We start from the raw sequence: 13,932 nt of genomic DNA, 5'->3' as shown, positions 1-13,932 counted from the left end.
AGGCCCTGCTGGTAGAGTCGCCATATGGTGTCTGACTTTCTTTACAGTAATATCTAACTAAGGTTCAGCTGTGTAGTAATACAGAGCCTTCTGTGTACTCTCCGTGTGAAGAGATAAAAGGTGCATTTGGCCACTTGAGCAGAATTATTTCGGTTCTTTTACCCTTCTGAGAAACTTTGTAGTTGACATCCCTTGTCTCTAAACTGTTTTACATCTCTACACTAACTTTTCATATTAATCTAATAATGCCATGATGCAAGTTCTCTCCAAGAGCAGTAAAGTGTTAAGTAGGAAAAAATGGACCAATATAAGTTCCCAGAGAAGGAATCTAGGCAATCTAGCTAGTCTGTGGTTTCTAGGATGCTATGGACTGTCAACTAGGAAGTATGAGAGTCTTAAAAAATTAAAACATGCCAGGCCTTTGTGGTCCACACCTTTAATTCTAGCACTTGGAAGGCAGAGGCAGGCAGATCTCTGTGCTTTCAAGGCCAGCCTGGTGAGTTTCAGGTCAGCCAGGGCTGTTACACAGAGAAGAAACCCTGAGCCATGGCATATGTACCCTCCCTCCAAACTTCTCTCTCTCTCTCTCTCTCTCTCTCTCTCTCTCTCTCTCTCTCTCTCTCTCTCTCTCTCACACACACACACACACACACACACACACCTACTTTAAAAAGCCACAGGGGTAGTAGCATGGACAGAATAGTTAATGGTGCCTATGTAATAAAAATACATCAAAAACATGGATGATACTGAGTGAAGTACCCTAAGAATTTCCAGCTACAGAAAGGACACAAACAGGTTTGTGTATTTTTATTTGGATCCTTTAGAGTATAAATGTATACTGTAAATTTAGTGCCAACACAAAATTTCACATCTAGTAGGGACATTACCTGTCAGATCTAAGCTTTGTCAGATGAGCTTGCTTAATGCTGTAGCCATTACACAGGTTCTGGCTCCATGCCTCTATGCCCGAATGGTGCTTTCCAATTTGAACACTCTGAGGTCCCAGTCATTGTGGACCTCCCCTTGAGCTACTTGACAGTCTCATGTGTAAATTAGTACTTAACTTTGGCAATATACAAGGTGAGTGGTCCTATTTCCATCTTGCCCTCATAAGCCTGAAGAAAAGAAAGGCTCTTTGCAAGGTACCTCTAGTGCTCTCCAGGCCTAGAAGCCAAGTCTCACACCTGACTTCATGCTGTAATATGATGATGCTGCTGGCTGTCTGGAATTAACAGCACCTCCCTGGGTTCGGGTTATGTGCTCACTGAGAGTGAGACAAGTTGTATATGATAAGTATATATTTGGGCCTCTCCTTTTAGTATTGTTCCAAGTAACAGATTTTTTTAAAAAAGATTTATTATTTTTAATAGTATGTGCCTGCAAGTGCAGGTGTTCAAGGAGGCCAGAGGCACTGGATCCCTCTAGAACTGCTCCACCTAGGTGCTGGGAAGCCAACCTGAGTCATCTACAAGAACAGAACATACACTTTTTTTCTCCAGAACATACTCTTAGCCGCTGAGTAACATCTCTCCAGCCTCAAGTTCTAGATTTTTACCTGAGTGCCTTTGGCAGCTAGTGAAAGGTGATCTGTGATCTGAGCTGTTGAGATATGCCATATTAGTTTTCAGACTTTAGTAGGAAAATGGGATTTAAAAAGTGTTGGTGTTGGGCTGCATTTTAAAAGTAGGCTTTTAACTACCACAATCTTGAATGTAAGTATTTAAGAAATCAAAGAGTGATGGTAACAACTTCACAAAAGGATACAAGAAGGCTTGTAAGTACTTACTCAAAAATTAGAATGGAAAAAGTCTTCCAGTGTGTACACGAAAAGCTGGTTTACTTGTTTAAGCTGGTTTACTTGTTTTTCCATGCATATGTGCCATTGTAAAAATCAAACCAACATTTCTTATAGAAGAAGCCACATCTGCTACCTCCCACTCTATATATAGCCTAAAAGGCTAAGTGCAAATGTCAGTGTAACCCAGACTTTTATTAGCAATACCAAAGCTGTATTACAACATTTTTAAGTACAGATAGAACATGTTCATTAAACTTTCATTAAAGTTTACTAGGAGAAAGGAAACACATTTTGCTGTGGTCTGTAACTGGTCCAGTGTATACAGGTCTAGGGTTTAGAAGCAGGCAGGCATGTAACACTCGGCATTGCAGAGGCTTTCTGCTTCAGCGTCTTGGTACTGTAGTGTACTATGCATTTTAAAAGAATCTCTTTAAAAGTGTAAGTAACTCAATTTCATTCATGTCTGCAGAAGCATTTCATTTTAAATACATCTAACAAATATTAACTATGACATTTGCTTTTGAATTAATAAATTAAGATCAAATTATTTCAATCAGAAAAGTCAAAAGTTCATTCTCAAGCTTTTAAATAAAAACATTTACAATTACTGGTAAAGAGCTCCTTATAAATAACACTGTTCACAAGCAAATATTAATGCTGATAATCAACATGAAAACAATTTTAAGTGAAAGTTTTCAAGGCTATTTCAGATGACTTACAGTGCACACATTCCTGAGTATACACCATGATGGCGATACTGTTTATTTCAGAGTTTTTCTCCATTTAGCTTAAAAGGTGTTTCTTTCCAAGAAACTGAACTTTTCTGTCAAATGCACTTGATCGTATTGGAGAATTGGGTTCATAAAATGGATTCATCGAAAACTAGGAAAGAAGAAGGTATTAGTGAGTCTGTTAATGGAAAGAGGCTAATAAATCACAGGTTGCTAAAGGAAAATTACATTTTAACTTAAAATTTAGCAAGACAATAGCCTGAGTATCATTTTTAATTTTCTTTGAAAGTGCTTCATTGTTAATTTTTTTAAGAAGCAGAATTGGGATTTTTAAAAAGGTACTTAAATATAGAATATAATCATGAGGGTTAAAGAGAAAGACACCCAGGAAGAAAAGCACACCCAGGGCATTTGTATGGGCTTCACAAAGGATGCCTTCACAAAGGATTGTTAAATTGTAACATCTTAGCCAGGTGTATGTGCATTCCCTTGTAATTTCTGCAGTTGGGAGGTGCAGGAGGATCAGGAATTCAAGGCTAGCTTTAGCTGCATAGTGAGTTCAAGACCAGGTAAGGTTACATGAGACTGTCTCAAAAAGGCAAAGTGGCTCAGTGCCTAAAGGCATGCTTGACAACCAGACTTCCATCCCCAGGACCCACATGGTGGAAGGAGAGGGCTGATTCCTGCAAGCTGCCTGGACCTCTCTCCATTATGAACATCATGGTAGGTGCCACCTCTCCCCAGCACCCCAGCCCCACAAAGAGACAAAAAATGCAACAATAATCTTTAAAACATAAGCAACAAAAACATCCCCTTAAATTTTTCTGGGAGATAGTTTCTCATTCGCCTAGCCTAGTCTTGAACTCTGACTAGCATTAAACTCACTGTAATCCTTTCAGTCTCCCAGGTATTGAAATTTCGGCCTATGTTACCACACCTGTTTGTCTGAGATAGAGTATTATGTAATTCAAAGCAGCCTCAAACTCATGTATCTGAGACTGACTTTCAATTCCTGATCTTCCAGTTCTGTCTCCCAAGTGCTGTGATCACAGGCATGCATCACCTTCCTGGCACCTCTTCAGGAATTCTGTTTTCCAATATTTTTAGTTCTGAGAAGTACCTGCAGCTAACCTAATGGCTTTATTTTTTAGGCCTATATACATTAACGTGGATCTTGTATCTACCTTTTATTAATTATAAATGTGGATATAATTTATATGGCCTTTTGAATTATGTAAACAAATGGTAAATGTTTCAGATGTTCAGTCAAAAAAATGTTATAACATACTGCTATTAAGTACAGTCATTTTTTTTTCAAATTCTTGGTTAGCCCAGCTAGCTTCAAACTCATGATCCTCCCAAGTGCTGGGATTAAAGACACCTGCCACTGTGCCTTGTAATCCTTTTAATTTAATCCTTTAACATGCTTCATAACATATGTGAGAAAACACTAAAGTGGAATTATTACTGATAAGAGAAACAATTTTTCTGCCTAGATATTAGGACTATGTCTCTAGCCCTATCTGTTTTTTTTAGAAATTGTCTTTATTTATTTATTATGTATACAGTGGTCCACTTGCATGTCAGAAGAGGGCACCAGATTTCATTACAGATGGTTGAGGGCCACCATGTGGTTGCTGGGAATTAAACTCGACCTCTGGAAGAGCAATCAGTGCTCCTAACCACTGATCCATCTCTCCAGCCCTAGCCCTATCCTTTTTAAAAATCAGATTATTTTAAATTATAGAATATACCATACCTTTATATACAAATCATAGACATCAGTAAAGAAGTTCTTTATTCCATCTTCTTGCCTCACATCATGAAGCATAATAAATCTCATATGTGAAAAAGTTAAGGCATAATATTTACTAGAAATGAAAAATTCAAAGTAATCACCTGATAAGATAATCTCCATATTAGTCACATGAAGTATATTTTGTGATGGTAAAGCTGAATATATAAGCTGGCTTAAAGTCAATGTAATTTTACCTTAAGGAGAATGTAATCTTTTAAAGTTAGGAAACAGATAAAGTGAAATAGCCCTTGGTACGGTTCAGATAAACCCTAGTTTTACATGTGAGACACTTTAAAATTATTGGTTAAACAAAATGTGTTTACAAAAAAAGACCTCATAAATGGAAAATTTTTATCTCAGCCTGACTCTTTGAAGTCTTCAAATTCAGAGACTCTGCCTGTATGTTTCAAGTTCTTGTTTTCTAACTCAGTCTTTGGTTAAGTGTTTGTGATAATGTCTGAGAGGCGTTTTCTTAACTGCTAACTGATGTAGGAGGGATGAGCCTACTGTAGTTAGTACCATCCATAGGCAGGTGGGCCTAGGCTGTGTAAGAAAGGTAGATGAATATAAGCCTGAGCAAGCCCAGTATACAGTATTCTTCTATGGTCTCTGCTTCAGTTTCTGTTTGAACTCCTGCCCAGACTTCCTTCAACAATGGAGTGTAACTTGGAAAGTGTAAGCTAAATAAACCCTTTCCTCCTGTAGTTGGTTTTTGTTATGATGTTTGTAATGGAAACAGAAAGCAATGTACAACGTAAGGAAAGGATATGCCCTGCAGTGACAAATGCCGATACAAACCATTCATTGAATTTGTCCACAGTTTTTAAGTACATGTTATTAGAAAGCCACATGTTTTCATCCACAAGGTCAAGAGCAGCATGGGCTATGAACTGGTTCAGATGGCGGTGATCATCCTATATGACAGAGAATGGAGAAAGATGAACATTTCCATATGGTTTTGGGACCACAGACAATTCATTCTGAAATTCTGTCAATTTGTGTGTGTTGTGTGTTTTCTCTTATTTTAGATATGGCCTTACTATGTAGCCTAGAATGGTCTTGAGCTCCTGACCCTGCCTCAGCCTCCCAGGTGCTAGTATTACAGGTGTGCACCAGCATGCCTGGTTTTCATTCTGTACATACTTGTTTTTCTTAGGGGAGGATTCTTTTGCATTTACTTCATGTATTGTCATCATGAGACATAAAAGATTATTATTTTTTTGGTTTTCAAGACAGAGTTTCTCTGTATTGCTTTGGAGGCTGTCCTGGAAGTAGCTCTTGTAGACCAGGCTGGTCTCAAACTCACAGAGATCTGCCTGCCTCTGCCTCCTGAGTGCTGGGATTAAAGATGTGTGCCACCACTGCCTGGCAAAAGATTATTTTTATAGTCTTGATATCTATCACTCATAAATAATAGGAACAGTCAATTAATAAATGTCCTCAAGAAACTATTAAACATTTTGTTTTGAATGCTGGAAGAAGTCAATTACCAAATTCTATAACTTTTTAATCATACAAGGAAAGACTACTACTTTTTTTTTTTTTTTGGTTTTTCAAGACAGGGTTTCTTTGTAGCTTTGGAGGCTGTCCTGGAACTCACTCTGTAGACCAGGCTGGCCTCGAACTAACAGAGATCCACCTACCTCTGCCTCCCGAGTGCTGGGATTAAAGGTGTAAAGATGTGCACCACCAACGCCCGGCTAAGACTACTATTTTTAATGGGGGAAATAAGGCAGACCCTACTTTCCGGAAGCCCATATCTTATTAGAAGAGAAACACACAAGGTTTGTGAAGAAACACCTATAACCCCAAATGTAGATCAAAGAGGGCACTTTTCCTAGACCAAAGTGGATGTCAAGGAAAGATGCAAAGGTATGCTATGCACATGTGGCCTCAATAGCCAGACACAACAGGGAGAGCCAGGCTTCTTGAGCAGAAACAGCAGACAGATATGATATGTTAGGCCTCTTGCAGAACAAGAGCTTACATGGCTTTGGGATCTGGGATCTGAGATGGGGAAGGAGGTCACATTCAGCCCCAGCCATGAACTGTCATCTCTGTCAATAGTAAAAACAGTACTGTCACAACCACAAGTGTTCTCTTTGTGGGCTAAATGGCCTAACTGGAAAGAAGGTAGGAATGTCTATTATGTAGAGGGGACATTCACAACCTGGATGTAGTCTTACTTCTGTAGAATTCTCTTTCACAATGTCCATTTTTCAAAAACTACCTGCTATGATATAGATAATATATAGCAGTGGTTCTCAACCTTTGGGTTATGACGCCTTTGGGTGTCAAACAGCCCTTTCACAGGGCTCTTCTAAGATCACCTGCATATCAGATATTTACATTATGATTTATAACAGTAGCAACATTAAAGTTAAGAAGTAGCAATGAAAATAATTGTATGGTTGGGGATCACCACAACATGAACTGAATTAAAGGGTTGCAGCATTAGGATGGTTGAGAACCACTGCTAGTCTCTCCTTGATAAAACTCATATGGTCCTCAGAATATGGCCTTACTTAGAAAGAGGGTCACTGCAGATGTGGTTAATTAAAATGAGGTCACTATGGAGTAGAGTGGGCCTCTAGTCAAGTGTTCTTGATGTCCTTGGAAAAAGGTTCGTATTGTGTGCTGGCTCACACCTATAACACCAGCAATAAGGAGGGTGAGGACAGAATCAACCATGAATTGGAGGCCATCTTGGGCTATCTAGTGAATTCCTGGCCAGTCAGGGCTAGAGTGAAACTCTGCCACATCCTCCCCGACAAAAAATAAGTGGGGAGATTTGGACACATGGACACAAGGAGAATGCTGTCAGATGACTAGTATTATGCTGCCACAAGCCAAGGGAACTGCCTTCTAAAGGATCGTGGCCTTGCCAAGGCCTCAATTTCAGACATTTGCTCCTAAAACTGTGCTACAATGCATTTCTGTTCTAAGCCACTCAGTTCTCAGTACTGTGCTACTGACAGTCATAGGAAAGTAGTATAACCTTCTTATTCAGGAGGTTGTTGCCAGAATGGGGCTGGTGGAAGGTCGCTAGTTGCCCAGGAACCCTTGCACAACTAAACTATGTTTATATTCCTAATGCTGCCATGCCAAAGATACCTGAATCCTTAGAGAAATGGATATATTTTGTGCCTGTTGCTCAGCAGTGTTTCCCATGCCTGTACACTGATGATTATTCTAGAAGAATTGGGCACACACTGCGGAGATGCTTTAAGAAGGTGATGGTAGCCGGGTGGTGGTGGCACATGCCTTTTGTCCCAGCACTCAGGAGGCAGAGGCAGGCGGATCTCTGTGAGTTCAAGACCAGCCTGTTCTATAAGTTAGTTCCAAGACAGCCTCCAAAGCCACAGAGAAACCCTACCTTGGAAACTCCCCCCTCCAAAAAAAGAAGGTGATGGTAGCCAGAGAAAGTGCTAAGACCAAGTCAAGTTAAAAAGTATTTTGATGTGCTGCTACCCAATAGGCCTCTGGAGTGCACAGAAACTGGATGCAAGTGGCAACTTGCATGGAGCTATTGCTGCCACTACCTCAAAACAAAATTTAAGTGTTTTCCTGAAGACAAAGCTTTGAAAAAACACAGTACCAATAAATGGCAGAAAATACTGTAAACAAATTGCTTTGGTATTTTGGTGGCACAATTTGAATAGCTGAAAAATACCTCCTACTTAAGATTGTACAATGGGGACAATGTAAGCAATGCTGCAAAAGCCACTGATAGGAAGTGCTATAGTTCCAGTGACAGAAGGACAACATATGGGAGTAAGGTTCTTTTTTAATGCTCAGGTGTAAAATGATCTATGTCTGTTCTGCTGAAAAATGTGATTTACTGAAACAGAATGGACTACTGTGGCATTTTGAGGCAACAAAAATTGTTTTAGGAGCTTGACAGGTGGGCTATATTTGCATATGCTTAAAAAGCATTTCATAGTGAGTGGCACTTCTTCCCTAGTTGGTTTCTAAAAGTCTGGGACTCCAGAGAAAGTCTTATTTAATTGTTGCTATATCTTAGTGGCTTCATCTCTCCAGATCTATTTCAGTTCTAAAACACTATTATTCTATACCATTACAAACAGCCTAAAAATTCTTACGAAGTTTAAGGTTGCATACATACTTTGGATTCTGCTTTCCCAGGTGGCAAAAATTCCATTTCAAAAACTGGATTATCATGGTGGCCAACAATTACAAAGTAGAAGCTTCCAGACATTATCTTCAATATATAGCTCCTAATCAAATAAAAAAAATCACACACTTTTAGTCCTCAGTACCAAGACCCAAACTGAACATAGGTAAAGCATGAAATTCTAAAGGAGGATGTCTGGCTAACAAGTACTCAATAACTGTTATGTATAATAACACAGAAGAATGTATGACACTGGGATTGACAACTAGTAACTCCTCAATGTGGGGTGGGAATCTAGTCAACCACAAGTGTCCAGTCAGCTTCCTGGACATCTGAGGACGTGAGAGACCACAACTCACCAAGACTCTCTGGGTCTTCTGCTGATTCACACAGTGAAATCCAAAGAAATCGGAAATGTGTTTCCTAATGAAGGAGAAAGCAAGGCAAAATTAGCACTTCTAGTTCAAACTGGAAAGCTATGATTGTGGAATACAAACAAGAGATTCGATGGGGACAATTAATATTTAGAACATTATCTGGGACAGGGGCCTACACCTGCAGATTGCAGGCCAAAATATAACCTCATGCATCCTCTTACTATGGTCTAAAACTTGCCTTTCCTCCATTAACAGAAGAGCTGAGTATCAGCAACAGAGACCATTTAGCACACACAGCCAAAAGTATTTACTATTCAGTCCTTCCCAGAAAAAGCTGCTTGTTTTAGAAGAGAGGTAGGAAAAGAGTCCAATAGTAAAAGTGTGAAACAAATACAAACAGGAATACTAGAATAGCTATGCAAAGCTAGGGAGATTTGGTAGAAGTTTCAGAGAAAGGGAAAGGAGAGAGAACTTGAAATTTTAACCTACTAAACAATGATACCAAAAATTCTGGCTAGAATAGGCTGCAGGGCTACAGTTTGCCAAGGGAGGGATTTACTTTGCTCAGCACACATATTTTTAAGCATAAGAGGGGGGGGGTCCTGGACAGAAGAAGGAAGTGCATGCACAAGAAAGATAACCCAAATCATGCCCCACACTTGGTCCTTTATGGGCTGTGCAAATGCTAAAGAAGCCTAGTGTCTAAGGATAGCCTGAGATAAAAATAGGAACCAGAAGACAGTCATATGAGGGTTCTCTTACAACGTATCCAGCTGGACAGTGAGACAGATCTTTCCCTTAGAACTTATTAACTGCACAAAACAATGGCTTTCTCAGGACATCCTCATGCATGTGCAATGCACTTTGATCATCCCACTTTTTCACCGTTCTCTCTTGTTGCTCCTTCTTACAAATGCCCTCTCTCAAATAGTTCCCACTTCTACTTCCATGTGCAAATGTCATTCAACCTAGATCCCATACTTAAGAGAAAGCATGCAGCATTTCGACTCAGGAAGGGAGCATCTACAACCTTTTAGCAACTCTTCTCAGGTTTACCTCACACTGGGTAGTGGGCAAAGGTGACACATCTTTGTTGTCCCTGCTAATGAACCCTCTGCCAAGGCAGAAATGTTCTACAATAGTACAGTTTAATATGGAAGCCTCTAAGCATTTGAAATATAGCTAGTATAACCACAGAACTGAATTTTTAATTTATAGGTTTGAACTAAGTATGTGTGTGAGGCTAGCACTTCCAATTGAGCAGCTCAACTCTACTCTTCACAAAACCTCTGTACCTTCTCCACCCACAAAACAAGTACTACAATTTAGAGTTCCAACATATAAAATACAAATTGTCTCATGCCCGTTTTCCCAGCACTTGGGAGACTGGGGCAGGAGGGTCACTGACTCTGAGGCCAACTTGAACTAAACAGTGAGTTCCAGAACAGTCTGAACTAGAGTGAGATCCGGTCTCAAAATGAGAACTAACAAACAAACAAACAAACACAAAGTAATTGCTGTGGTTAAAAGAGCCTGTGCTGATCAATTTATGAGTCTCCTCATTTTCTTCAATGCCCTAGAGACCCCTGAAGCATCTCTACAAGGAGAGTCTGAAGAGGTGGACATACACACAGCTTGGTAGTAGATTATATATCAGCACAGAGGAAAAAGGAAGAATCCAGGATGATTTCAAAATACCTAGCTCAGATAAGCCTGATTAATGACCCTCCTTCTCTGGAGATGTCCACATCCTAATATCTGAACTTTTGAACATGCTATGGTTCCTGTGGATAGAAAAGGTTCTTATTAGCTTATCCCAAATAGAGAGATTAAGCCAGGCACTTCAATCCTAGTAGTGGGGAAGCAAAGGCAGGCAGATCATGGGTTCAAAGCCAGCCAAGCTCCATGAAAAAGAGCAAAATATGTAAAAGAGTTGAAGTGTATGAAATATGTTAAGAAAAGCAAATGCCTTTATAGGTTACCCTTAGGAAAAGCAGGGCTTCCAGCAATGGGTATACACTGAAATAACCGAAGATGCAAATCTGCTTAATTTCTATTTTCTCTGTTATAAAGCATGACTTCTCAGCAGCAAGCCATATTAGACATCAGGAAAACTCCTAGGCATTTCAATTCAAACAAATCTTCAGGTCCTGACAAATTATACAGCTTAGAGCAACAAATCTACATCTATTGTTAAGTGACATTAAAGAAGCCACAGAGACACAGATGCCAAGAAATAGGTAAATGTTATTCTTATCTTCAAAAACAGGTAAAAGGGGTATATCCAGAGATGAAAACATAAATAGGTATTACCTGGCTGGTTTTGGTCAGACTCCATGCCAACACCTTTTCCTGTACAGTAGCCCATTCAGTATAAGCAAAACCAAAATATGAACCCAAAAGTTTGAATTTATTGCTCAGTAAGCAGTATGACATGTCAAGAACAGAAAGCTAAAGCATTCTAGTCTTCATGAAGAGTAAGACAGTGGGGCAAAAAGATTGCTCAGGGGCTGGAGAGATGGCTCAGAGGTTAAGAGCGCTGGCTGCTCTTCCGGAGGTCCCGAGTTAAATTCCCAGCAACCACATGGTGGCTCACAACCATCTGTTATGAGATCTGGTGCCGTCTTCTGGTCTGCAGATATACATGGAAGCAAAATGTTGTATACATAATAAATAAATGAAATATTAAAAAAAAAGATTGCTCAGTGGGTAAGAAAACATAATGCTTTTGAAGAGGACCCAACTTTGGTTCCTAGGTCCCACATCAGGCAACTCACAACTGCCTGTAACTCCAGCTCTAGGGGATTTAATTCCTTCTTCTGGCCTCTGTGGGTGACTGTACTAACTTGCACTTACACACACACACACACACACACACACACACACACACACACACACACTTTAAAACAAATAAATCTAAAATACAAAACAACAACCAAAGCTGAATAAGACAGTGTCCTAGTAAAGTGGGGAAAAGTACTGCTGTCATTTTCATTAAATTCTCTGCAGAAGGTACTCAGTTCTGGGAATCAAAGTTTAAAAGGATGGATACAATAAACAACGTGTTAGGGGAAGGTGGGATTTAACAAAGAATGCTCTGGAAACAAAACAAGAGCAACAGAAGGAACTGAGGGTATTTTAAACTAAGTGGGAAGTGTCTTTTTGGTGGACAGGGGTCTAGTATATTATTGAAATACAATACAATGTCTGGTAGAAAGGGATTTCACCAGCGACAGCAAAGGCTTTCTTGAGAGCAAAATCTAATCAGCTGGTATGACTGCCTCGAGTTGGTGCTGGGAAACAGTGTGGTCAGCAGTGAATAACTGTGATCAATTATTCATGTCAGCTATGAGTTTTAGGGAGTGCAGCACTCGCATGAAGCCAAGTATTTGCTAATTCTGGGCTTGACAGACTTATTCTAAACTGCTCTAGAGGCCAAACCTAGGGCTGTCATCCGAAGTTATCAGGAAGCTAAAATTCATGATGGTGGAATACCCCCAGTGAAAGAGCAGGAGGATGGACTTAGAAAATCCTTTCCAAGTTAAGCATTTTAAGTTAGCAGCAAATACAAGAGAAAACTCATACACCCCAATTCAAAATCCATTTTTTTATAGGAAATCTCTCCACAGTCTCTGGAGGAACCTCTAGAAACTGCCCTATGTTCCTGACAGCAGTAGTTTCATTTGTTCTACAAATTACAGACTGTAAAACTAAACTGGTGTTGCATGGAACATGTCTGGTGCAATGAGGAGCTGTATGAATACACCACCACTGACAGTATGACCACCACTGACAGATCTCCAATGGGAGAATGTCCCTATAATATCAGAAGCAATGTCCTCACCCCCAAGTGAACTTATGTTGGCTTTTAGAGACCACTAAATCTACTTCTATTTAACTTTGGGACCAAAGACGGTGAAGAGTTCAAATATCTTTGGGCACTGATGCTATTTAGAAACAGTGTTTACAACACATCAGCATCATTTTAGAACAGTCTTCACTATTCTGCTCAAAAGCTTTACCAGTCAAGGCCCTGAAAAATCACACTTTCTCCATAGAGGTGTCCTCATTCGCTTCCACCTGCAACCACCTTTCTTGCTAAACTATTCAGTCCACAAGACTTCTTAGTCATCATTAATTCGCTGACTGCAATGTTTTTCCTCTTGCTTCTAGGGATTCTGGTTTCTTTTCTTTCCAATTAAAGTTAATTTTTTTTGATAAAGGGTCTCATTTATGCCAGACTGGTGTCCAACTCGCCAAGTAGTGAAGGACGATTTTAAACTTCTGATCCTCCTACCTCCACCAATACTGTGGGGGTTTTGTTTTGCAATGCAGTGCCTGGGATTTAATCCAGGGCTTTGTGTATGCTAAGCAAGTACTTTATCAATTAAACTACATTTCCCAGCCCCAGATTTTCATTTTCTTCTTCAGGTATACCATAGCCCAAAACTGACATCGCACTTTAAGCAATACTGCCTGTCTTCCCAGTGTTGGGATTACAGGTGAGCCGCCACGCCCGGATCTCTATAATCTGAGCTAGACATGCCTGGCACTTGGTTCACCTTCATCTTTCTGACAGCATACACACAATGAGGGTTTTCTATAAAATTAAACTCTCGAGGTTCTCAACAAGATGCGATTTTTGCTTCTGAGAGCATCTGTCAAAATTCGGAGGCAGGTGTGTGCGGGAATAGGGTATTACTGGCATTTAATGGGAACAGACCACTGTAATGGCTCTGTAGTGGACATATAATGGGCTGTCTGACCTCGAGAACATGTGGAAACGGGGGTTCTATCTACTGGGAGAACAGTGATTAAGCGGCCCCGGAGGCTGGCTAGGATGTCAGGTCAGGACAGAGATACAAGCCCAACATCCGCTTCACGCAGGGCCTGGGACGTCTTTGGCGGACCCGGAACGCCCGCCCCCAGCCACTTCCCTCTAAATCTTACCTGTAGGTAGAAGTTGACGGCAAAAAAGCCCGCCTCGGAAACCCGGGTTCCGTTGTTTCAGCCGGGAAACCCGGGTCACGCCCACGAGAGCTGAGGCTACGCTCTCGCGAGATGTGGCCGAGCGACCTGAGTTCGCGCAT

At 40.3% G+C, this 13,932-nt stretch overlaps 2 protein-coding genes across 3 annotated transcripts in view; one reads left to right on the top strand and one right to left on the bottom strand.

Moving 5' to 3' along the window:
• Positions 1–13,932, top strand: part of Ofd1 (OFD1 centriole and centriolar satellite protein) — an 81,420-nt gene that overhangs the window by 24,380 nt on the left and 43,108 nt on the right. The gene's annotated exons all lie outside the window — the stretch shown is intronic.
• On the bottom strand, positions 1,822–13,915 carry Trappc2 (trafficking protein particle complex 2). Of its 2 annotated transcripts, none has more exons than XM_027432790.2 (6): positions 13,793–13,915; positions 8,825–8,888; positions 8,457–8,568; positions 5,100–5,244; positions 4,292–4,377; positions 1,822–2,683 (listed from the first exon to the last, which is right to left on the bottom strand). In XM_027432790.2, exons 3-6 carry the CDS (start codon positions 8,547–8,549, stop codon positions 2,585–2,587), a joined length of 423 nt encoding a protein of 140 aa, XP_027288591.1. In that variant the 5' UTR covers positions 8,550–8,568; positions 8,825–8,888; positions 13,793–13,915; the 3' UTR covers positions 1,822–2,584. The 2 variants fall into 2 exon arrangements, with proteins under 2 accessions (XP_027288591.1, XP_027288592.1); XM_027432791.2 differs by lacking the exon at positions 13,793–13,915 and adding an exon at positions 11,156–11,416.

Source organism: Cricetulus griseus, chromosome X (genome assembly GCF_003668045.3).
Source record: "Cricetulus griseus strain 17A/GY chromosome X, alternate assembly CriGri-PICRH-1.0, whole genome shotgun sequence".
NCBI lineage: Eukaryota > Metazoa > Chordata > Mammalia > Rodentia > Cricetidae > Cricetulus > Cricetulus griseus.
This window is presented reverse-complemented; position numbering and strand designations above follow the sequence as displayed.